This window comes from Hemitrygon akajei, chromosome 5 (assembly GCF_048418815.1).
Source record: "Hemitrygon akajei chromosome 5, sHemAka1.3, whole genome shotgun sequence".
In the NCBI taxonomy this organism is placed as follows: domain Eukaryota; kingdom Metazoa; phylum Chordata; class Chondrichthyes; order Myliobatiformes; family Dasyatidae; genus Hemitrygon; species Hemitrygon akajei.
The window spans coordinates 98542943-98569539 of record NC_133128.1 but is presented as its reverse complement, the minus strand read 5'-3'; the positions used below and the strand labels follow the sequence as shown (position 1 = coordinate 98569539).

The following is a 26597-nucleotide window of genomic DNA, read 5'->3' as shown; positions in this document are numbered from 1 at the left end:
AACATAGAAAACCTATGGCACAATACAGGCCCTTCAGCCCACAAAGTTGTGCCAAATATGTCCCTACCTTAGAAATTACTAGGCTTACCCATAGCCCTCTATTTTTCTAAGCTCCATGTACCTATCCAAAAGTCTCTTAAAAGACCCTGACGATTCCGCCTCCACCACCGTTGCTGGCAGCACATTCCATGCACTCACCACTCTCTGAGTAATAAAAAACTTACCCCTGACATCTCATCTGTATGTACTCCCCAGCACCTTAAACCTGTGTCCTCTTGTGGCAACCATTTCGTCCCTGGGAAAAAGCCTCTGACTATCCACACGATCGATACCTTTCATTATCTTATTCACCTCTATCAGGTCACCTCTCATCCTCCATTGCTCCAAGGAGAAAAGGCCGAGTTCAATTAACCTGTTTTCATAAGGCATGCTGCCCAATCCAGGGAACATCCTTGTAAATCTCCTCCACACCCTATGGTTTCCACATCTTTCCTATAGTTAGGCGACCAGAGCTGAGCACAGTATTCCAAGTGGGGTCTGACCAGGATCCTATATAGCTGCAACATTCCCTCTCGGCTCCTAAACTCAATCTGGTGTAGTCTATTTTGTCATATGCTTTATTGATATCATTCTGGAGGATATTGCATATTGTGGTTTTTAAATGACAATAAACTGAATCTGAATCTGAATCTGATTTGCCAGGAGCGCTGCCACAAGAAAGCAGCATCCTTTATCAAGTACCCCTACCATCCAGGCTATGCTGTCTTCTCACTGCTGCTACTAAGGTTCAGGAGCCTTAGGTTCCACACCAGTAGGTTCAGGAACAGTTATTACCATACTATAATTGGACTGCTGAACCAATGTGGATAACTTAGCTCATGTTAACTCTGAACCGATTCCACAAACTACAGTCTCACTTTCAAGGACTCTACTACTCATGTTCCCATAATACTGAAAACACTGGTATAAATTACATATAATTTTATATATATCTTATACTTTTTATACAATTTTTTCCTTTGCTCATTGGTTCTTTGTCAGTCTTTATATATAGTTTTTCACAAATTCTATCGTATTTGTTTATTTTCCTGGAAATTACTGCAAGAAAATGAATCTCAAGGTGACATATACGTACTTTATTAATTAATTTACTTTGACTTTTGAGTTCAAATTCTTGTTCTCTTGACAAGGCCACTGAGAAATATGGAACGGTAATGAACATTATGTTGCCAACTGTTGACTTTCCAAGCTCTTACCTGTTTTTTTATTTTACCTTCAATTTATATTATATCCTTTATTTTTTGAATCCTCAAATAATCAGCCAGAATGCTCATTTCATTTTTTTTCTAGTTTTCTTGGTTTAACAATCTTTGTATTACACTTGCGGCATTTTTATACTTGGGGTATGTAACAATACATTTGTCTGTGTAGTTTACTAAGTGTGCTTTGAGCTTCAGGCATTCCAACATAATGATCGTATTGAAATCTAATTGTTTTAACTTTCCTGTGTCTAATATAAGCATACAATGTCAATTTGATTGTCATCTTCCACTAAAACACTTGAAAGCAGACAATTAAGGCTTTGTCTGCCACACTACCAGGTTCAGGGACAGTTATTACCTTTCAACCATCAGGCTACTGAACCTGTATGGATAATTTCGTTCACCTCAATTTTGAACTGACTCCACAACCTACGGGTCATTTTCAGTATCTTTACAGCTCATGTTCTCAGTTTATTTGTATGTTTATTTATGTTTGTCTTTTGCACATTGGTTATCAGTTTTAGTTTGTGTGTAGTTTTTCATTGATTCTGTTGTTTTTCTGTGTTGTGCTGTGAATGCCCACAAGAAATGAATCCCAGGGTAGTATACAGTAACATGTACGTACTTTGATAACAAACTTACTTTGAACTTTTGTTTGCAATTTTTCTGTGGCTTCCAATGTGTAGAACTTCTCTCCACTTTGCCATTAAGCTAGCTTGTATGTTCCAAATGTTAATCTAATATACAGTAGTTGCAGTAATTGAGCATTTTTTTTGCATTTAATTATAGACGCTGTCACAGACTCATGCCTGTGCTGTGGTACACTTAATCTGTAAATAGCTACATCTTGTAAATAGCTATTTTAGGTTTCTAGGCTTCTGGCAAAAAGTTCAGAGGTATGCTAAGTGTTTCCACAAATCCTTTAGTTTGAGGACTTAACTGTAGTAAATACTGTGGCAGCAAGTTGGTGACAAAGAGTAACAATAGCCTGCTTTATGCTGTTTACCAGAGAAATGAAAATAAGGGCGTGCAAGTTAATGAAATCTGTATGAAGGGTCTCAGAATGTTTTGCCGCATAATGGTGCTATTTTAAAGCAAGTTGTTGAGGCTGATCATATGAATGTTATCTTGAAGACCATGCGCATTTCTTAATAGGAATCTTTGTCATTTATCAGTGCATTGGTCAATATGCCATCAGTTTTAATATTCTTTTGTTTTGGCATAGTTGGCAATGCACCCATGTAACCTACATTAAAAATGGTATACAGGTCCACAATTCCTTATCTGAAATCCTTGGGGCCAGTTGCATTTCGGAATTCAGAATTTTTTGGATTTCAGAATCCCTCCTTATTGGTTCCAGGACCCCCCACGGATACCAAAAGACACGTATGCTCAAGTCCCTTATTTAATCGTCTCAGTGCAGGTGGACTTTAGGACCCGGCGGAGCTCCAGACATATGCACATCCTCCCGTATACTTTAATCATCTCTAGATTACTTATAATACCTAATACAATGTAAATGCTATGTAAGTAGTTGTTATACTGTAGTGTTTAGGGAATAATGACAAGAAATTTTTTTATTTCCAACAAAAACATTCAATAAAGCATAAAACTATACACCTTCAAACGAACCGAATCAAACACATGGTAAATGACTTATTGGAATAAATGTAGAACGTCACGTCATTATAAAACTTCAGTACCTTGTCTTTCTGTTTCTTTAATTCATATAGTGATAGTTCTGACACCATATTCTTCAGTAAAACGCCGCACAGACACACCACGATCAAGCTTCTGCAATAACTCCACTTTCTACGTTATTGATAATGATAGATGCTTCCTTCTTTTTTTCTCATTGTTACTCATAGGGGTATCTGCAGCTCTTTTTGACATTTCCACAGCAAAATTAAACACAAAGTCAACAGTGAACACAAAATCCCAGCAAACAGCAAATGCATGTGTAACCAGTACAAGCGCTGAGCCACAACTGACATCTGGCGGCCTCTGCTAGTGCTGCCACGTCACACCTGAGTGATGTCAGCCGTTGGCAAAAAAACTTCGGTTTTCGGAGCTTTTTGGCTTTCAGAATTTTGGATAAGGGATTGTGGACCTGCACTTGGAAACTTACTGCAGAAAGTCACAAACTTTGAAAGGCTTCTGAATGCAGAACTAGAATTAGGTCCACACATTTGAGAGATTTATTCTGATGTTAAATTTTTGGTGTTCTGGGAAAGGAGGGGAGGTAGAGAGGTGTTTGATGGTAGGATCTTGTTGAAGATGACAGAAGTTGTGCTGGATGCAGAGGCTCATGGGGTGGTAGTCTATCCCTGTTAAGGTGGTGCGAAGATGGGTTGGGGGCAGATGGCTGGGAAATAACGGAGATGCAGGTGAGGGCATCAGCAATGGTTGAGGAAGAGAAACCCCATTCTTTGAAGAGGGAGGACATTTCAGATGTTATGGAAGGGGAAGCTTCATCTTGAGAACAGATGTAGCAGAGGTGTAAAAATTGGGAAAAGGGAATGTTGCTTTTACATGTGATGGGGTGGGAGAAGTATAGCCGAGGTAGCTGTGAGTCAGTACATTTGTAAAAGGTATCAGTAGACAGTCTGTCTCCAGGGATGAATACAGAGAGATTGAGGAGAAGTGAGGTGTTAAATATGGTGGTACATTCTGGGTGTGTGGGAAAACTGTTTTTGATTGGACTGGATTTGCTACTGCTAGGAAGGATAAAATGGAACATTGTATCAGATGCTGAAATCGTAGTTTACATTTTATGTTATTTTTAGTGAATTCAACTGTTCTTTTTAATATTTTATTCATAAATGCTGACATTAAACTAAAAGAATCATGAAAGGAAATGATGAAATATGAAAGCAAGCTAGCAAATAATATCAAAGTGGATAGTAAAAGCTTTTTCAGGCAGGTAAAAAATAAAAGAGAGATGAGGGGATATAGGACCGCTAGAAAATGAGGCAGGAGAAATGTAACTGAGGACAAGGAGATGGCAGATGAGCTAAATGAGTATTTTGCATCAGCCTTCACTGTGGAAAACACTAGCAGTGTGCCAGATATTGTAGAGTGTGAAGGAAGAGAAGTGGATGCAGTTACTATTACAAGGGAGCAGATGCTCAAAAAGCTAAAAGACCTAAGGTATACAAAAGACCTAAAGATATATCATCTGGACCAAATGAACTGCACCCTAGGGTTCTGAAAGAAGTAGCAGTAGAGATTGTGGCAGCATTAGCAATGATCTTTCAAAAATCATTGGACTCTGCACAGTGCCAGAGGATTGGAAAATTGCAAATGCCACTCCAATCTTTAAGGAAGGAGGAAGGCAGCAGAAAGGAAATTATAGACCAGTTGTGCATGTTGCTTTGACCCTAGCATCTGCAGAGTATTTTGTGTTTATAGACCAGTTAGCCTGACCTCAGTGATTAGGAAAATGTTAAGAGTCAATTGTTAAGGATGAGGTGATGGAGTACTTGGTGACATGGGACAAGATAGGGCAAAATCAGCATGGTTTCCTTAAGGGAAAATTCTGAGGAAACAAGTAGGATGCAGAAGGACTTGGACAGATTAGGAGAATGGGCAAGAAAGTGGCAAAGGAAGGAGTTTAAGAATGAAATTAGGAGAGCAAGAAGGGGCCATGAGAAGGCCTTGGCAGACAGGATTAAGGAAAACCCCAAGGCGTTCTACAAGTATGTGAAGAGCAAGAGGATAAGACGTGAAGAGAATAGGCCAATCAAGTGTGACAATGGAAAAGTGTGTATGGAACCGGAGGAAATAGCGGAGGTACTTAATGAATACTTTGCTTCAGTATTCACTACGAAAAAGGATCTTGGCAACTGTAGGGATGACATGCAGTGCACTGAAGAGCTTGAGAATGTAGATTGTAACGTTCTCGCTCAGGTGTAACGAACCCGAATTAAACGTTACAGTGAAAAAGCGGCATTATCAGGTGTTTCAAGTGCAGCAATGTCAACTCGGTCCAGCATCAAGTCGTTGCCAAAGTCGTTGCCATCCTGCGACAGGGGCAGTAGGGCATCAAGTAAGGCCATCCAAGCAAGAGCTAAAGCAGAAGCCGCCAATGTGCGAGCGCGCTTTGCCAAACAAGAAGTAGAACTAAAACTGGAAGCGGCTGCCAGAGAAGCCGAAAACCAGAAGGAAGAGGCTGCCAGAGAAGCCAAAAACCAGAAGAAAGAGGCTGCCAGAGAAGCCGAAAACCAGAGGAAAAAGGCTGCCAGAGAAGCCGAAAATGAGTTGGAAAGAAAAAGGGTAGAGGCAAAGTTAGAAGTGCTGAAGCTAGAACGAGAAGCAGCAGCCGCCAGGGTGGAAGCAGAGTTAAGAGAAGATGCTGAAGAAATGCATGATCCGGTTGACGGAAAATCTACTTCAGAAAAGATCAGATTGGAACGCACAAGCAACTATGTCCAATCTCAAATAGAATGGAAGACTCATTCTTCCTCTCCATACTTATTTGATAACATCCCACTTCACGAGGAATCTCAGAGAGGCCCGACTGCATCACATCCATCCAAGGAAGACAATTTACCCTCGCAACTCCACGATGAATCCAGGAATGAAAGGGCTCATGACCAGTACTTCTCGACACCAAACTTACCAGATTTGGGGAGAAGAGAGACACAGACCGAGTCCAGAACAGCAAATTCCATAACAGATATACACCCTCAGTCATATACACGCCAACATATTTCCCCAGCCCGCATGCCACTTGCAGCCGAACCCGTAGCACGGTATTTAGCACAACGGGATCTTGTCACTTCAGGACTATATCAGTTCGACGATAAACCTGAAAATTACCGTGCATGGTACTCCACATTCACCAACGCTATCGACGGAGTCCAGCTCAGAGCAACCCAGAAGTTGGATCTTATGGCAAAATGGCTGGGAAAAGAATCATGCGAACAGGTGAGACGCATACGTTCAGTGTACATCAACAAACCCGAGCTAGCATTGAAGAAAACATGGGAGAGACTTCAGGAGGGCTATGGGGCCCCCGAAATTATTGAAGCGGTGCTATGCCAACGTTTGGGAAATTTTCCTAAGGTGTCAGCCAAGGACCACACTAAGCTAAGAGAACTCAGAGATTTACTCATGGAGATTCAAGGCGCCAAAGAAGATGGCTACTCAGCTGGTCTAGTATACCTAGACACTCCAACCAGGATTAGACAAATCGTGGACAAACTTCCATTTGGGCTGCAGGACAGGTGGTTGTCCGTTGCCTCAGAGTACAAGGAAGAACACAGAGGTCGATTTCCTCCCTTCGAGTATTTCACTAGGTTTGTGTGCAAGGAGGCGAAGAAGCGAAATGATTCTAGCCTCATAGGTCCAGGAAGCAGTACAATTTACACCAAGCCAGATAAATCCTCTCTGAATAATTTCAACATTATTAAGCCAGTCTCAGTGCTTAAGACTGAAGTCTTTACAACTAACAACGACCCTAGCAAGAATTGTCCATTGCATAACAAACCCCACCCCCTCAAGAAATGCAGAACGTTTAGGGAAAAAACCCTTGAAGAGAGGAAGGCCCTTCTCAAGGAGAAAAGAATATGTTTTAAATGCTGTTCTTCGACCTCTCACTGTGCTAGAGAGTGTACGATCGCCGTGAAGTGCCCGGAATGTAATAGCACTAATCACGATGGGGCCATGCATCCCGGCCCGTTACCGCGAACCGACAACGCTCCTTCACCCCCACAACAGGACGGCGGGGAGGGAGAAGCTCACTCCAGGACAACTGTTGTCAGCTCGAGCTGTACAGAAGTTTGCGGTCAAGCTCAGGCAAGCCGTTCTTGTTCAAAGATCTGTCTCACTAAGGTGTACCCTAAGGGAGCCAAAGACAAGGCCATCAAAGCCTACGTAATTCTGGATGATCAGAGCAATCGCTCGCTAGTCAGTCCAGAGTTCTTTAACTTGTTCAACATTGAGAGTGAGCAGTTCCCATACTACCTTAGAACTTGCTCAGGCAACATGAAAACTTACGGAAGGAAGGCTGAAGGCTTCCAGATCGAGTCCCTGGATGGTAAAGTCCTCATCTGTCTCCCTCCACTCTTAAGAGTGCGATGAAATCTTGAATAACCGCACTGAGATCCCGACGCCAAGTGCAGTGCTACACCAGCCACATCTCCACCACATCGCCAAACACATCCCAGAGCTGGATCCAGAAGCAGAAATACTCCTGCTATTAGGGAGAGATGTTCTCCGGGTACACAAGGTTAGGCAGCAGATCAATGGACCACACGATGCCCCCTTTGCGCAACGCCTGGATCTGGGCTGGGTGGTGATAGGAGAGGTGTGTCCTGGCAATGAACACAAATCGACGGTTAACACACTCAAGACCAATGTGCTAGAGAGTAGCCGCCATTCAATTCTTCAACCCCGCACAAGTTCCATGTGTGTCCAGGAAGCACAACAAGGCTTTAACAAGTGCAAAGTAACTGACGAGACGCTTGGTCAGTCAGTCTTCGCTCAAACGGAGCATGATAATAAATTTGCTCTATCGGCTCAAGACGCCATCTTCTTAAAAACAGAGGACACCAAGGTCTTCAGAGACAAAGCAAATAATGGGGTCGCCCCACTACTTTTCAAAGAACCACGCCAGTGCTTGCCAAACAACAAAGAGCAGGCAGTCAAGCGGTTCACGTCCTTGCAAAAAACCCTGAAAGGGAAACCTGAGATGCAGCAACGCACCCGATTGACCCACGAGGTACTGTGCACACTAATGGCAGAGGTCACAACCATTATAAATGCACGACCACTCCTACCCGTGTCTTCTGACCCGGAAAACCCCTTCATACTCTCGCCATCAATGCTCCTTACGCAGAAGGCAGGAGCTCCCCCTCCACCAGGGGACTTCTCTGTTAAGGATTTGTACACAAAGCAATGGAGACAGGTCCAGGCCCTGGCAAATCGATTCTGGTCTCGTTGGAGACAGGAATAGCTACCTTTGTTGCAACACAGACAAGAGTGGACAGAACCCCGCAGGAACCTTCAAGTTGGAGATTTAGTCCTGCTCAGGGACAAGCAAATCACCTGCAACTGCTGGCCAATGGCCAGAATCACTGCCACATTCCCTAGTCGGGATGGACATGTCAGGAAAGTCGAGTTGAAAACTACCGACCAAGGCGATGTGAAAATTTACCAAAGGACAGTTACAGAAGTCATTCTACTTCTACCTAATGACTGATTTAGAGACTGAAGTTTTGTATTATGTTCATTGTGACCTTACGAAGGTCAAGCGGGGAGTGTGTTGCCTTTATGGCAGTTATTTAGTTTATAATATTTTCGCTTAGTAATTCGTTTGTTAGCATTTTTAGTTAAAGTTAGGATTGTTTAAGTAAATTCATTTGTCTGTAATATATCGCGGCTGTGATGACGTCACATCCGGTTTCGCCGCGTCTTGTGGGAAAATACCGGTTTGGGATAAACGCAAGGGTGGGGGTCGCTCACATGTGGCAGTTCAGCGCCAGTAAGGTTGTTCTCTACGCACCAGAAACACAGTGAAAGCAACGCTGTAAGTCGTTAGATAATCGATATGTTGAGTTAAAATGTTAATGCCGATTCTGTTAAAAGTAACAACGGTCGATAAGGTTTATGTTTTCGTTAGTTAAAGAGTCGGGATAGTTTGTGTTGAAGTGTATTTAAAGCAGTCAATGGAGCAGGTAGATTCTGACTGTATGCTGCACTTTAATGTAATGTAGTTTTTGTAGTTTTACCTTTGCAAGTATTCACGATGTAAATGTGATATTTAGAAGGAAACAAACACTGTACCAATCTTGTATTGTTTTATCAACAGTTTTCACCATACGTTCTCGCTCGGGTGTAACGGAACGCCGAGTTAAACGTCGAGGTAAACCGTAGTCAATGAAAACAAGGTCGCAGTAAGATTAACCATTTACTGTTCACTCTTCACATTAACGTATGGTGAAAACTGTTGATAAAACAATACAAGATTGGTACAGTGTTTGTTTCCTTCTAAATATCACATTTACATCGTGAATACTTGCAAAGGTAAAACTACAACAACTACATTACATTAAAGTGCAGCATACAGTCAGAATCTACCTGCTCCATTGACTGCTTTAAATACACTTCAACACAAACTATCCCGACTCTTTAACTAACGAAAACATAAACCTTATCGACCATCGTTACTTTTAACAGAATCGGCGTTAACATTTTAACTCAACATATCGATTATCTAACGACACAGCGTTGCTTTCACTGTGCTTCTGGTGCGTAGAGAACAACCTTACTGGCGCTGAACTGCCACATGTGAGCGACCCCCACCCTTGCGTTTATCCCAAACCGGTATTTTCCCACAAGACGCGGCGAAACCGGATGTGATGTCATCGCAGCCGCGATATATTACAGACAAATGAATTTACTTAAACAATCCTAACTTTAACTAAAAATGCTAACAAACGAATTACTAAGCGAAAATATTATAAACTAAATAACTGCCATAAAGGCAGCACATAGATATTAAGGAAGATGATGTGCTGGAGCTTTTGGAAAGCATCAAGTTGACTAAGTCACTGGGACTGGACAGGATCTACCCCAGGCCACTATGGGAAGCGAGGGAGAAGATTACTGGGCCTCTGGTAATGATCTTTGCATCATCAATGAAGACGGGAGAGGTTCTGGAGGATTGGAGGGTTACGGATAATGTTCCCTTATTCAAGAAAGGGAATAGAGATATCCAAGGGAATTATAAGCCAGTGAGCCTTACTTCAGTGGTTGGTAAGTTGATGGAGAAGATCCTGAGAGGTAGGATTTATGAACATTTGGAGAGGCATAATATGATTAAGAATAGTCAGCATGGCTTTGTCAAAGGCAGGTCGTGCCATATGAGCCTGATTGAATTTTTTGAGGATGTGACTAAGCACATTGATAAAGGTAGAGCCATAGATGTAATGTACATGGATTTTAGCAAGGCATTTGATAATGTACCCCATGCAAGGCTTATTGAGGAAGTAAGGAGGCATAGGATCCAAGGGGACATTGCTTTATGGATCCAGAACTGGCTTGCCCACAGAGAGCAAAGAATGGTTATAGATGGGTTATATTCTGCATGGAGGCTAGTGACCAGTGGAGTGCCTCAGGGATCTGTTCTAGGACTCCTACTCTTTGTGATTTTTATAAAAGACCTGGATGAGGAAGTGGAGGGTTGGGTTAGTAAGTTTAGCTTTGTTGTATGCCCTCTCTTTTATTTTTACATTAGCTTTGACTTCCCTTGTCAGCCACAGTTGTACTATTTTGCCATTTAAGTATCTCTTCATTTTTGGAATACACATATCCTGCATAATCCTAATTTTCCCCAGAAACGCATGCCACTGCTACTCTGCTGACATCCCTGCCAACAGCTCCTTCCAGTTTACTTTGGCCAACTCCTCTCTCATACCACTGTAATTTCCCTTACTCCACTGAAATACTGTTACGTCAGACTTTACTTTCTCCCTATCAAATTTCAAGTTGAACTCAATCATATTGTGATCACTGGTTCCTAAGGGTTCTTTTACCTTAAGCTTCCATATCACCTCCAGGTCATTACATAACACCCAATCCAGTATAGCTGATCCCCTAGGAAGCTCAATGACAATCTGTTCTAAAAACCCATCAACAAACTCAGTCTCTTGAGATCCATTACCATCCTGATTTTCCCAATCAACCTGCATGTTAAAATCTCCCATGACTATCACATGCCTTTTCTGTTTCCTGTTGTAATCTGTGGTCCACCTCCCAGATACTGTTGGGAGGCCTGATTATAACTGCCATCAATGTCCTTTTACTCTTGCCGTTTCTTAACTCAACCCACAAGGATTCAACATCTTCAATCCTATGTCACATCTTTCTACTGATTTGATGCCATTCTTTACCAGTAGAGCCACACCATCCCCTCTGCCGACCTTCCTATCCCTCCGATACAATGCGTAGCCTTGGACATTCAACTTCCAACTACAACCATCCTTCAGCCACGATTCAGTGATGGCCTCAACATCATACCTGGCAAGATGTATTAGTGCAACAAGATCATCCACCTTATTTCTTATACTCAGTGCATGAGATACAACACCTTGAGTACTGTATTTGCTACCCTTTTTGATTCTGCATCCCTAATGTACTGAAACTCACCCTGTTGGCTGCAACTATGTGCTGCCTGCCCTTCTTGACAGTCTGACTGCATGCTATCTTTACTTTTTTACTACCTGTCCTATCCTGAGTCCCATCTCTCTGGTTCCCAGCCCCCTGCCAAATTAGTTTAAACCCTCCCCAACAGCTGTATCAAACCTGCCCACAAGAATATTGGTTTCCCTCGGGTTCAGGTGCAACCCTTCACTTTTGAACAGGTCATGCCTTCTCCAGAAGAGATCCCAATGATCCAACTACCTGAAACACTGCCCCCTGCACCAGCTTCTCAGCCACGTATTTACCTGCCAAATAATCCTCTTTCTACCCTCACTGGTGCGTGGCACAGGCAGCAATCCAGAAATTACTACCCTGGAGGTCCTGCATCTCAGCTATCTATCCAGCTCTCTAAAATCTCTTTTCAGAACCTCTTTGCTTTTCCTTCCTAAGTCATTGTACCAATATGTACAAAATATACTAAGACATCTGGCTGCTCTCCCACCCTCTCCAAATTGTTGTGAAAGTGATCAGAAGTATCCCTGACCCTGGCACCTGGGAGGCAATACACCCTCCGGGTGTCCTGTTAACATCCACAGAATCTCCAGTCTGTTCTTCTCACTATTGAATCTACAATCACTACCGCTCCCTTCTCCCTCTTTCCCTTCTGCACCACGGACCCATGCTCAGTGCCTGTCACCTGGTCTCTGTGGCATTCCCCTGGGAGGTCATCCCCCACAAAAGTATCCAAAGCGGTATACTTATTTTTGAGGGGAATAGCCACAGGTGTGCTCTGCTCTAACTGCCTGTTTATATTTCAATTCCTCCTGACAGCCAGCTACTTGCCTCCTGCAACTTTGGGGTGACTACTTCCCTGTAAGGGAGATGAGGCTGAGTACAGGTCTACGGTGGGAAACTCTGTCACATGGTGCGAGCAGAATCATCTGCAGCTTAATGCGAAAAAGACTAAGGAGCTGGTGGTGGACCTGAGGAGGGCTAAGGCACTGGTGACCCCTGTTACCATCCAAGGGGTCAGTGTGGACATAGTGGAGGATTACAAATACCTGGGGATATGAATGGACAATAAACTGGACTGGTCAAAGAACACTGAGGCTGTCTACAAGAAGGGTCAGAGCCGTCTCTATTTCCTGAGGAGACTGAGGTCCTTTAACATCTGCCGGACGATGCTGAGGATGTTCTACGAGTCTGTGGTGGCCAGTGCTATCATGTTTGCTGTTGTGTGCTGTGGCAGCAGGCTGAGGGTAGCAGACACCAACAGAATCAACAAACTGATTCATAAGGCCAGTGATGTTGTGGGTGTGGAACTGGACTCTCTGACGGTGGTGTCTGAAAAGAGGATGCTGTCCAAGTTGCATGCCATCTTGGACAATGACTCCCATCCATTCCATAATGTACCGGTTAGGCACAGGAGTACATTCAGCCAGAGACTCATTCCACCGAGATATAACACTGAGCGTCATAGGAAGTCATTCCTACCTGTGGCCATCAAACTTTACAACTCCTCCCTTGGAGTGTCAGACACCCTGAGCCAATAGGCTGGTCCTGGACTTATTTCCACTTGGCATGATTAACTTATCTTTATTTAATTATTTATGGTTTTGTATTGCTATATTTCTTCACTATTCTTGGTTGGTGCAGCTGTAACAAAACCCTATTTCCCTCGGGATCAATAAAGTATGTCTGTCTGTCTGTCTGTAACTCTGATCACCATAAGACACCCCCACCCAGGTGATCCAGCTGTGGTTGATCAAGCCACAACTTGTGTTCAGGTAGCATGTGCTGCACATTTCCATGGGCTTGCTACCTTCATCCTGAGCCATCTAGAGGCTTTCTCTGCTGCCTTGATATGTGCAGATGGCTCTCTGTCTCCTTGTACTAGTGATGCCCATTATGCTGAGGGCTCTGTGAAGAGACTGCCAGGCGAAGCTCCTGCAGCCCACTTCAATGGGCCTGCACTTTGCTTTCCATCCCTGCCTCTGACAGTTGCTGACCAGTTCCTCATATCTGGCAAGCCTCATCTCATGAGCCTCCTCCAGACACCCCCTCCCACGGCACTGTCAGCTGCAGCAGGATGGTTTTTTTTTGTTTGTTTTAAAAAAAAAAAAAAATTTATTAGTTTCTCAAAACATTTTACAAATTAAAAACCCCAAATCCCAATGAGGAGCATTAATACAGTGCAAAATTAAGCATACAATAACAATATGCTACAAAGGAAGAGAATTTAACAAAAAAGCACCTAAATTAAAGACAAGTAAGCTTAGTGTCCTCCCCAAGCCCCACAACACAAGAAAAAAAACAACAACAACTCCAGACCGACCACAACACAATATTAAGAGTATAGGTCAGGACAGTCAAACTCCCAGACTGTGAATACACTTAGCAACAGAGGATAATAATGCCAACTACCAGAAAAAAAAGGGAGCTGAAAGCAAGGGACCGAAAAGAAGAAAAAAAAAGAAAAAAAAACCCTAGTCAAGAGGAAGGTTATGAAAGTACTCGATAAAAGGTCCCCAGACCTTATGGAACTTTAGATCCGAATTAAGAACTGAATAATGTGTTTGATATGTGAGCAGCAGGATGTTTTGTTGCCTCTGAGACCAGGAGGATGTTTGGTCTCAGGTGGCCTTGACGATGTGCTGTGGAAACTTTAGTTGTTTCTCCAGGTCATGAGTTGCCAGACGTGAGGCGGTGCCAGAATCACTGGGGGTGGCTTTACTCTTGCTTCTGGTTGCTCTCCAGCTCTCACAAAGGTGATGATTCGATTGCAGGGTTGAGCTTATCTGCTAATACAGATTCTTAAGATTGCTTCTGCAAGGGTCTTCAAATCCTGGTCATGTCTCCAGTGGTATCGGTCGTCTCCAAGAGCTTTCAGGCAACAGATCAGGATGTGCTCTGAGGTTACTCTCCTGGAACACAACAGACAGCCTGGGGCATCAACTTTCCCCCAGCTATGCAGGTTGGATGGACTGGCCAAGATATCATACACTTGATTCAGTGCAGCTCTGAAAATGAAGATTTGGAGAATGGAATCATCGAAGGCATTATATGAAAGCAGTCCATTTTCTACATTAGGTGTCTGTGTTGAATTTGTTCATTTACAGTAGATCAAAAGAACACGGCATCATTCACCGGATTAGTTCCTCTGTCAATAACTATTAGAAACTAATACACAGCCTTTTGTACTGCAGTAATGTTGATAGTGTTCTAATTTGTTCTGTATTTCAGTTAAATACATAATTTGTTACTCAATGAAATGGTAGTTTATCTTTTTTATACCTTTTTAACTATCTCCATGAAACTTTGGCTAATTAGGCCAAAATGTACAGATGTGTCCCAATTAGCTGGAATCCATTGTATATAATATAAAATTTAAATAAGTAGTGAAAAAGAGAGCAAAAATCATGAGATAGTTTGGTTCTTCCCACTTCCTTCAAACAAAAGGTGTAGCCATGGGCACTCGCACGGGTCCCAGCTATGCCTGCCCTTCTGTCAGCTCAGTGTAGTCTATGTTCCAAGACTACACTGGTGGCCGTCTGCACTTTTCCTACACTATATCGACGACTACATTGGTGCTGCTTCCTGCACCCATGCCTAACTTGTTGATTTCATCCACTTTACATCCAACTTCCACCCTACCCTCAAATTTACTTGGTCTATTTCCGACACCTTCCTCCCCTTTCTCTGTCTCTCTTCTGGAGATAGCTTATCTACTGATGTGTATTATAAACCCACGGTCTCTCAGAGCTACCTGGACCATACCTCCTCCCACCCTGTTACTTGCAAAAACACCATCCCCTTCTCTCAATTCCTCGGTTTCTGCTGCATCTGCTCTCAGGATGAGGCTTTTCATTCTAGAGCAAAGGAAATGTCCTCCGTCTTCAAAGAAAGGAGCTTCCCTTCCTCCACCATCAACGTTGCCTTCACCCACATCTCTCCATTTCACTCACATCTGCCCTCACTCCATCCTCCTCCTACCCTACCAGGGACAGGGCTCCTCTTGTCCTCACCTACCAATGTACCAGCTTCCGTGTTCAGCACATAATTCTCCGCAACTTCTGCCATCTCCAACGGGATCCAACCACCGAGCACATCTTTCCCTTCCCTCCCCCCCCCCCCCCCCACACCCACTTTCTGGAGAGTTCCCTCCGTACATGACTCCCCCTTGACCATTTGGCCCTCCCCACTGATCTCCCTCCTGGCATTGACCTTTGCAAGCAGAACAAGTGCTACACCTGCACCTCCTCTCTCACAACCATTCATGGCCCCAAACAGTCCTTCCAGGTGAGGGGACACTTCACCTGTGAGTCTGTTGTGGTCATTTACTGTGTCTGGTGCGCCTGGTGTGGCCTCCTGTATATCAGTGAGACCCGATGTAGACTGGGATACCATTTCACCGAGCACCTATGCTCTGTCCGCCAGAAAAAGCAGGATCTCCCAGTGGCCCCCATTTTAATTCCACTTCCCATTCCCATTCTGATATGTCTATCCATGGCCTCCTCCACTGTCATGATGAGGCCACACTCAGGTTGGAGGAGCAACACCTTATATTCCATCTGGGTAGCACCCTACCTGATGGCATGAACATAGATTTATCAAACTCCTGATAATGCCCCCCCTTTACCATTCCCAATAACCTTTTCCCACTCTCACCTTATCTCCTTGATGCCCATCACCCCACTGGTGCTCCTCCCACCCCCTTTTCTTTTTCCATGGCCTTCTGTCCTCTCCTATCAGATTCCCCCTTCTCCAGCCCTGTATCTCTTCACCAATCAACTTCCCAGCTCTTTACTTCACCCCTCCCCCTCCCAGTTTCACCTATCACCTTGTGTTTCTCCATCCCCTCCCCTCCCCATATCTTTTTTTCCCTCTGCTCCTGTTGAAGAGTCTCGGCCTGAAATATACTCCTTTCCATAGATGCTGCCTGGCCTGCTGAGTTCCTCCAGCATTTTGTGCGTGTTGTTAGTGAGATAGTGTTCATGGTTTCATTGTCTATTCACAACTCTGATGGAAGGGAGGAAGAAACCGTTCCTAAAACATTTAGTGTGTATCTTCAGGCTCCTGTACCATCTCTTTGATGATGATAGCAATGAGAAGAGGGCATGTCCTGGGTGGTGGGGGTCCTTAATGATGGATGCTTCCTTTTTGTGGTACAACCTTTTGAAGATGTCCTCGATGGTGTGGAGGCTAGTGCCCATGATGGAGCTGGCTGAAACAACAACCCTCTGCAGCTTTTTCCAGTCCAGTACATTGTCACTTCCATACTAGATGGTGATGCAAACAATTAGAAATAAAAATACTTTACAAGAACTGACTACTTAAAAACCTTAAACCACTCAGTAACTGTTTTGCTGGGTTAGCTAGCAGTTAGAGCTTTGAAGAAATCACATTGCAGTTCTTCTAAATGACCTTCTGATAAAGTTTCCCCCAAAGCAAGATGTTATTGCCTTTTCTGCAACACTTCTTTTCCTCTTCTGATCGAGGGCAATTGCTGTGGGAAAACTGGAAATCCAGGATGTGGTACTCATGGACTGATTATTGGGTCCAAGATGTAATTTCATATTAACTCGTGTACTGATCATTAGGGGCTAACAGATATTTCCAGCTGAACAAATGTTGGTGTCAACAAATAAGTTAGAAGCTGTAATATGCATCCAAATTCATGGTGCTGCTTTTTTACTGTTGGTTTTGTCACCACAGCTCCCAATCAGCGACTGGAACCAGTGAAGCTGCCGGGAGTTATATCTTGTTTACTAAGTCTGCTTTGTGCAGCTTTAAATCTAATCCGTGGATTTCATGCAGTGGAAAATTTATTTCAGGTGAGATTTCCTCCAGTCATGTGTTTACTTTCTTAATTAAATTTCAAGTTAAATGCATTATCAGTCTTTCATGCATTATGTTTAAGGACCAACGTAAATACAGATCATTTTGTTTTAATTTTCCATCTCTCAATCCCAATGCAAATATTTTCAGTCTTGTGTGAGAGGTGACCAACAGTGCTCTGCAGCACTGGCAAAAGGAGAATCTGAGACTAAGCTGATCCTTGCAGTTGTCAGGCACAGAATAATCCACCCACGGAAGGCATGGGGTAGTGAATATGTGGAATCCATCACACAGATGGACCTCGAGGCCAGGTCATTGGGTAGAGATTCAGTGGCCATTTGTTAGCTACTGAGTATATGTTCATTGAGTTCTGCTGCTGTTGCCCATCCACTTCAAGTGTTGTGTATTCAGAGATGCTCTTCCGCACACCACTGTTGTAACGTGCAGTTATTTGAGTTAGTCACCTTCCTGTTAATGTGAACTAGTCTGGCCATTCTCCTCTGACCGCCCTCATTAGCAAGCTGTTTTAACCCATAGAACTGCTGCTCACTGGATTCCTTTTTGCATCATTCCCTGTAAACTCTTGAGACTGGCACCAACAATCATTCCATGGTCAAAATCACTCAGATCCTATTTCCTCCCCCTTCTGCTGTTTAGTCTGAACAACAATTGAACTTCTTGACCATGTATTAATGAGCAGGAATACAGGGGTACCTAATGAAGTGGCCACTGAGTGTATGTAAAATGGTGGTTGATAGGTACTAGATTAGTAAGGGTGTCAAAGGTTACAGGGAGAAGGTGGAAGAATGAGGTTGAGAGGGTTAATAAATTAGCCATGATGGAATGGTGGAGCATACTCAATGAGCCAAATGGCCTGATTCTGGTCTATTTGCTCTATTTCTTATGGTCTAGAATAGAATTGGCAGAGTCCTTACTTCTGCTTTTAAGTGGTATAGAGCAAAGGATATTAATAAACCTTAGAAAGAAGAGAATTCTCATTAAGTTCTGAGCTCAAGTAATGAACCTTATTAAGTGGAGGCAGGCTGTGGTTGATGGTTGCAACTGAGTATGACATTAGGTTAAATAGTTCTGATGTAATTACTTCTAAGCACATTGAGCAATTGTTTTCATTCACCTCCTGGAATATGTGAGTGTGTTGAGCCTGTTTTAATATGGAAAGTGTAAATTATAACATGTCTTGCTTCTGCAAAAACAATCATTATTCAATCAACATCAAGGTGAATTGCTGTCCCTAGGATATGCAGCTGTGTGTATCTGTCTCTGTAATACATATACACTCAGGGTCACTTTATTAGCTATACCTGTACATCTGCGCATTAATGCAAATATCCAATCAGCCAATCACATGGCAGTAACTCAATGCATAAAACCATGCAGACATGGTTAAGAGGTTTAGTTGTTGTTCTTCCCCATCATGTGATCTAAGTAAGTGACTGTGGAATGATTGTTGGTACCAGACAGGGTGGTTTAAGTATCTCAGAAACTGCTGGTCTCCTGGGATTTTCACACACAGCAGTCTCTAGAGTTTACAGTAAATAGTGTGAAAAACAAAATGCATCTGTGAGCAACAGTTCTGTAGGGAAAAAATGCCTTGTTAATGAGAGTCCAAGGAGAATGGCTAGACTGGTTCAAGGTGACAGGAAGGCAATATTAACCGAAGGAACCACACATTACAACCATGATGTGCAACTCTCAACGCACAACATGTCGAACCTTGAAATTAATGGGCTACAGCAGCAGCAGAAGACCATAGACATACATTCACTGGCCACTTATTGAGGTACAGGAGATACCTGATAAGGTGACCACTGAGTGTATATTTATTAGCTTTCTCTTCTAATTCTTCGAGGGGTTTGTGATAGTGACACAACCCTAATCAAATATGATACATTTCTAGCAGTGATGGGTGCAGTAAATGATCTTCAAAGCAGTGGCACTGTTCTATATGCTACTTCAAGGTGAATGCCTGAGATGTAATATACATTGTGAAAATGAGAGGCATTGATTGTGTGAATTGTCAGCGGCTTTTTGCCAGGGCTGAAGTGGCTAGCATGAGAAGGCACAGTTTTAAGGTGCTTGGATGTAGGTACAGAGGAGATGTCAGGTGTAAGTTTTTTATGCAGAGAGTGGTGAGTGAGTGGAATGGGCTGCCAGCGACGGTGGTGGTGGAGGCGGATACGATGGGGTCTTTTAAGAGACTCCTGGATAGGTACATGGAGCTCAGAAAAATAGAGGGCTATGGGTAATCCAAGGTAATTTCTAAAGTCAGTACATGTTCGGCACAGCATTGTGGACCAAAGGGCCTGTATTGTGCTGTAGGTTTTCTGTGTTTCTAAAACTGTTCTCCTGACCCAAGCCTGTTTTACATTGAGCTTTTGATCATTTATTCCTTCTTAATATATTGGCTTGAATAGAAACTAAATTGATCAACATTGTCAATCCATTTGAAGCAAGTTGGCAGTAAACAAATGTATTAACTTTTTAACAGTTTTAAATGCAACCTTTCACAGAGAGGGATTGTGAGTTGTTGAATAGGGCAAGCAATTCTAATTTTCAAATGTATTTAGAATGATTTTCCATTAGAAATCAAATAGGTTTTTGACCTAGATTTGAAGAGGTGATAACAAGCAAGACTATTAGTAGTAGTTGATAGAGAATTGTGTGCAGTTCTGGTCTCCTACCTACAGGAAATATATCAATAAACTTGGAAGAGTGCAAAGAAAATTTGTAATGATGTTGTTAGGACTTGAGGACTGGAGTTATAGGGAAAGTTCAAGGTACATTTATGTCACCATATACTAAAGTCATAGACTCACTCATTGAAAAGTTCAGCACAGAAGCAGGCTGTTCAGTCCATCTAGTCCATGCCAAAACCATTAAACTGTCTACACGCATCGACCTGCATTGGGACTATACTATCTATACCCCTACCGTCCATTAACGTATCCAAACTTTGTTTAAACTTTGAAATCAAGCTTGCATACATCAATACTGCTGGCAGTTTGTTCCATGCTCTCGCTACCCTCTGAGCGAAGAAGTTTCCCTTTGTATTTCCATTAAACTTTTCACCTTTCACCCTTAAACCATGACCTCTGGTTGTAGTCCCACCCAACCTCCGTGGAAAAAGCTTGCTTGCTTTTACTTTTACTCTTCATAATTTTATGTACCTCTATTAAATTTCTCCTTAATTTTCTATGTTCCAGTGAATGAAGTCCTAACCTATTCAGTCTTTCCTTATAACTCAAGTCCTTCAGATCCTGCAACATCCTTGTAAATTTTCTCAGTACTCTTTAAACCTTATTTACATCTTTCCTGTAGGTCTGCAACCAAAACTGCACAGAATACTCCAAATTAGGCCTCACCAATGTCTTATGCAACTTCAACATAACATGCCCACTGATCTCCCACCTGACACTTGCCCTTGCAAGTGGAGTTGCTCCCTACGCAACTCCCTTGTCCATTCATCCCTCCCCACTGATCTCCCTTCTGGCAAGTGAAACAAGTGCTACACCTGCCCATATACCTCCTCCCTCACTACCATTCAGGGCCCCAAACAGTCCTTTCAGATAAGGTGACATTTTACTATGTCTGGTGCTCTCGGTGTGTCCTCCTGTGTATCAGTGAGACCCGATGTAGGTTGGGAGATTGCTTTGCCGAGCACCTACGCTCCGTCCGCCAGAAGAAGTGGGATCTGCCAGTGGCCACCCATTTTAATTCCACTTCCTATTCCCATTCCGATATGTCTATCCATGGCCTCTACTGTTGCGATGAGGCCACACTCAGGTTGGAGGAACAACACTTTCTATTCCGTCTAGGTAGCCTCTAACCTGATGGCATGAATATCGATTTCTCGAGCTTCCGGTAATGCCCCCCCCTCACCATTTCCCATCCCTTACCTGCCTATCACCTCCCTCTGATGCTCCTCCCCCTTTTCCTTCTTCCATGGCTTTCTGTCCTCCCCTATTAGATTCGCCCTTCTCTAGCCCTGTATCTCTTTCACCAATGAACTTCCCAACTCTTTACTTCACTATTCCCCCTCCCGGTTTCACCTATCACCTGTTGTTTCTCCCACTCCTCCCCCCACCTTTTAAATCTATTCTTCATTTCTTTCTCACCAGTACTGCTGAAGGATCTTAGCCCAAAATGTCGACTGTACTCTTTTCCACAGGTTTCTCGAGCATTTTGTTTGTGTTGCTTGGATTTCCATCATCTGCAGATTTTCTCTTGTTTGTGATCCCTTCTCCTGTACTCAGTACTCTGATTTATGAAGGCCAATGTGCCAAAAGTTTTCTTTATGACCCTATCTACTTGTACTTCCACATTCAATTAAATATGGACCTGTATTCCCAGATCCCTTTGTTCTACCACACTCCTCAGTGTCCTGCCATTCACTGTGTAAGGCTCAGCCTGATTGGTTCTACTGAAATGCAAAACTTTGTCTACATTAAATTCCAACTGCCATTTTTCAGCCCATTTTTCCAGCTGATGCAGATCCCTCTGCAATCCATGATACCCTTCCTCACTGTCCACTACACTCCTAATTTTGGTGTCATCTGCAAATTTGCTGATCCAGTTAACTACATTACCATCCAGATCGTTGATATAGATGACAAACAACAACAGACGAAGTACTGATCCCTGCAGCATTCCATTAGTCACAAACCTCCAATCAGAGAGGCAAGCAATTACTACCACCCTCTTGCTTCTCCCACAAATCTGATGTTTAATCTAACTTACTACCTCATCTTGAATGTCGAGCAACAACCTTCTTGAACAACAACCCATGTGGGACATTGTCAAATGTCTTAAGTTCATGTAGACAATGTCCACTGCCTTGCTTTCATCCACTTTCTCGGTTATTTTCTCAAAAGACTCAATAAGATTAGTTGGACATGACCTACCATGCACAAAGCTATGCTGACTATCTTTAATCAGTCCATGTCTATCCAAATACTTATATACCTTAGAATACCAGTAACTTTCCCACTACTGATGTCAGACTCACCAGCCTGTAATCTCCTGGTTTATGTTTGGAGCCTTTCTTAAACAATGCAACAGCATTGGCTATCCTCTAATCCTCTGGTACATCGCCTGTCACTGAGGACGATTTAAATTATTCTGCTAGGGCCCCAGCAATTTCTGCATTTGCTTCCAGTAGGGTACTCTGAGATTCATTTTCCTACAGAAATACAATAGAATCAATGAAAAACTACACACAAATGAAGATTGACAATCAATGCACAAGAGACAAGCTGTGCAAATACAAATAATAAATAAATAACTTCAAGAACTTGAGTTGTAAAGTTCTTGAAAGTGAGTCCATAGGCTGTGGAATCAGTTCAGTATTGAGGTGAGTAAAGTTATCCACACTGATTTAAAAGGTTAGGAAGTTTGAATAGGTACATGGATGAATGAGATTTGGAGGGATAGGTAGATGGGGCTAGGCAGAACATCAGTTTGGCATGGACTACATAAGCCTGTTTCTACACTGCAGTACTCTATGACTCTAAATAAGAAAGGATTGCATTCAAAGTACAATGTTACCAATGTAAGGAAGTTGCTAAACACAGGAGTACTTAAAAACACCTGATACTTTTTGTGACATCACTGTCCTCCACCACAGTTTGTAACTTGTAATTGAGATATTGACACACTGAGGCAATGTCTCAGAATACAAGAATGTCCCTTTATAAGAGAGATGAAGAGGAATTTCTTTAGCCAGAGGGTGGTGTAAGAGGGGAGAAAGGCAAAAGAGAGGACATTATAGGCCAGTGCTTGGGAAGCCTTGGAGTCCATTATCAAAGTTAGCATGGTTTCTGTAAAGGGAAATCTTGCCTGACAAATCTGTTAGAATTCTTCGAGGAAGTAACAAGCAGGGTGGACAAAGGAGAGGCAGTGGATGTCATTTACTTGGATTTTCAGAAGGTGTTTGAAAAGGTGCCACACATGAAGCTGATTAACAAGATAAAATCCTATGGCGTTACAGGAAATATACTAGTATGTATAAAGGAAGGTGCCTTTTTTGTAGGGGTCAATATTGGGACCACTACTTTTCACGCTGTTTGTTGATGATTTAGGTAATGGAGTTGATGGCTTTGTTGCAATGTTTGCGGATGATAGGAAGATATGTATCATATCCAGCCAGGGCTGAAATGGTTAGCACGAGAGGGCACAGTTTTAAGGTGCTTGGAAGTAGGTACAGAGGAGTGTCAGGGGTAAGTTTTTTTACGCAGAGAGTGGTGAGTGCATGGAATAAGCTGCTGGTGACAGTGGTGGAGGCAGATATGATAGTGTATTTTAAGAGACTCCTGGACAGGTATATGGAGCTCAGAAGGATAGAGGACTATGGGTAACCATCGGTAATTTCTCAGGTAAGGACATGTTCAGCACAGCTTGTGGGCCGAAGGACCTGTATTGTGCTGTAGGTTTTCTATGTTTCTATGATATGTGGAGGGGTAGGTAGTGTTGAGGAAGCAATGCAGGTCTTAGACAAATTGGAAGAATGGGCAAAAAAGTAGCAGATAGAATGGTTTTGGGAAATGTACAGTATGATGCTGCATTTTGGTAAAGGAACAATAGTGCAGACTATTATCTAAATGGGGAGAAGGTTTGAACATCAGAGGTGTAGAGACACTGAGGAGTCCTCGTGCAAGACTCTCAGAAGGTTAATTTACAGATTGAGTCTGTGGTAAAGAAGGCAAATGCAATGTTGGCATTTATTTCAAGGGGAATAGAATAAAAAAGCAAGGAGATAAAGCTGAGCCTCTGTAAGACACTAGTCAGGCCACACTTTGAGTACTGTCAATGCTTTTGGGCTGCATTCTCAGAAAGGATGTGTTGTCATTGGAGGGAGTCCAGGGGGGTTAACGTATGAGGAGCGTTTGGCAACTTTGGACCTGTACTCACTGGAATTTAGAAGAACACATGGTAATCTCATTGAAACCTACCAAATGTTGAAAGGACTAGATAGAGTGGATGTGGAGAGGATGTTTCCTGTAGTTGGGGTATCTAGGACTGAAGGGCACAGTTTCAAAATTGAGGAGTGACCCTTTAGAACAGAGGTAAGGAGGAATATTTTTAGCCAGAGAGTAGTGAATCTGTGGAATACTCTGCCACAAACTGCAGTGGAGGCCAAGTCCGTGGGTATATTTAAGGGGGAAGTTGATCATTTCCTGATTGGTCAGGGCATCAAAGGATATGGTGAGAAGGCAAGTGTATGGGGTTGAGTGGGATCTGAGATCAGCCATGATGGAATGATAGAGCAAACGTGATGGGCCAAATGACCTAATTCTGTTCCTATGTCTTATAGTCTAACAGGAGTAAAGAGAGATGAAGCATTCTGAGTAGAGATTTGTCTTGGTAAGATGAATAAGATGTTTGACAATCAAGATGACATTAGCTGTTTAAGTAGGGAGAGACTACATGGAATCAAGCAGATTCCTTGGGGTGGGAGAGTTGTTTTAGCCTCGCAGAAACTAGTTGGGAGTAGTGGCACAGTGGGGAAAAAATGGGGTGAAGTACAGTTCATGACTAGTGCAACTTGAGGATGTTTGAGTGATTAAAGGAAGTTATTCTAACCCTATAGTCATAATTGCTGCAGCTACAGTTAGGCTGTGTTATTTTAGGCTCTCAGCAGTCCAAGTATATTGAAACTGGAAAGACAGATTTTTACAGTGAGCACATTTCGAGTGCTATGATGAAGGGTATTTCAAATTCTAAAATGAACTAATTTAAAAAAATACTTGTATGCAATTGCAATAAAGGTTAGGTTAATAAAACTAAAATAGAGTGAAGACTGGAAGTGTAAAAATGTTGAATCCCCTCCACAGTAATTAACATATTTGATAAATTCTATGAGTAATTCCAGTTAACAGCAAGATGATTAACACTTCTAAATCAAACTATGTGATTTGTGATAGTATTATGAGGATCAGAAATTGTTAATGTTTCTTTATTGGCATAATTCTGATACAATGGAATGTATGTTTACTGATCCAAGACAAATAATGTGATATGTGGGAGTGGTGTGGAAATTTTGTGTTTGTTACCTTTATTTAACAAGAGTTGGGAAGAAACTTTCCTTCCTTGAAGAGATAAAAATAATTGGATATCTTTCAGAGCAAATATGGGTATGGGGAAAGGAGTGCAAATTGCTAAATGTATATTTACTTTGCTGTGTATTATTATAAATTAAACTTTTATGTAGATTTTCATGATGATCATTTATATCTTATGGTGTTATGATCAGCCTTTAGCACAGGGTCTAGTAGTTCAAGAAGATAAGCATAGACATTAAATGCTGCCATTGCCAACAGCATCCACCTCCAGAAAAATGAACAAATAAATAAGATGACTTAATACAAAATGAACTTTTGCAGCCAGGATTATGATATTGATCGGTTAATCTGTTTCTGAGATTGGAAAAAATATCAGCCATGATGAATGGTGGAGAAGACTCAGTGGGCTGAATGGCCTAATTCTGCTCATGTGTGTTACGGTCTTATGGATATTTCCGTCACCTGAATAATATTAATTTCAATCACTAATGTGGGTACATTATTCACACCAAGTCGAGCAGAAATAATGTTTTCACTGCCTATTTATAGAGTGCAGCTGATACACGTAGCATCCAATGCATGGACTATTGTGCATTAGTGGTTAATTAGTATTCAAAATGATTATCTAAGTTTGTAAATTTTTGATATTTAAATATGTTGATGGGTATGGAGCAAAGACAGGAATGTGGAGTAGGGCCTCATATCAACCATAATCCTGTTGAATGTTGAATTAGCTTCATGAGGCTAAATGGCCAACTCCTGTTCCTGAAAGTGAAAATGGCAAAATCTAAAGATGCTCAAAATGTCAAAATGCTGGGAACACTCAACAAGCCAGGCAGTATCTGAGGAACAAGAAACCACTTAATATTTTAAGTCAGTGATTCTTTCCAAACAATTAGGGACACATGTCTAGATGAATCACTGCAGCTAACTACAACAACACCTCCCAAACCTGCAGTTTATGTTATAAAGAAGGATAAGGTCAACAGGCACTCTGGAGCACCAATACCTGCAAATACAAGAGGAATGTCATCTTTATTCAGAAGTATATTCTCCAACAGCACTTACATCACTAGGACTATAGCAGTTCAAGAAGATCACCATGGACATTCTCTGACATTAAACCTATTGAAACTATCGACATTAAGTGCTGCCCTTCAAACAGCATCCACCTCCTGAAAACGAGTGAACAAATAAATAAGGTGACTTAACTCAAAACAAATATCTGCAGCCAGGAATATAATATTGATCAGTTAGTCTGTTTCAGAAATTG

General features: G+C 42.3%; 1 protein-coding gene across 5 annotated transcripts in view; it reads left to right on the top strand.

The window, feature by feature from the left end:
- Positions 1 to 26597, top strand: part of sec22a (SEC22 homolog A, vesicle trafficking protein) — a 121214-nt gene that overhangs the window by 57747 nt on the left and 36870 nt on the right. For 4 of the 5 annotated variants that reach the window (XM_073046129.1, XM_073046127.1, XM_073046124.1 and 1 more), the window contains exons 5-6: positions 9076 to 9129; positions 17124 to 17242. In XM_073046129.1, the coding sequence (XP_072902230.1) occupies positions 9076 to 9129; positions 17124 to 17242 (173 nt within the window). The remainder of the gene's footprint in view (positions 1 to 9075; positions 9130 to 17123; positions 17243 to 26597) is intronic. The other variant, XM_073046126.1, reaches the window with a different exon arrangement.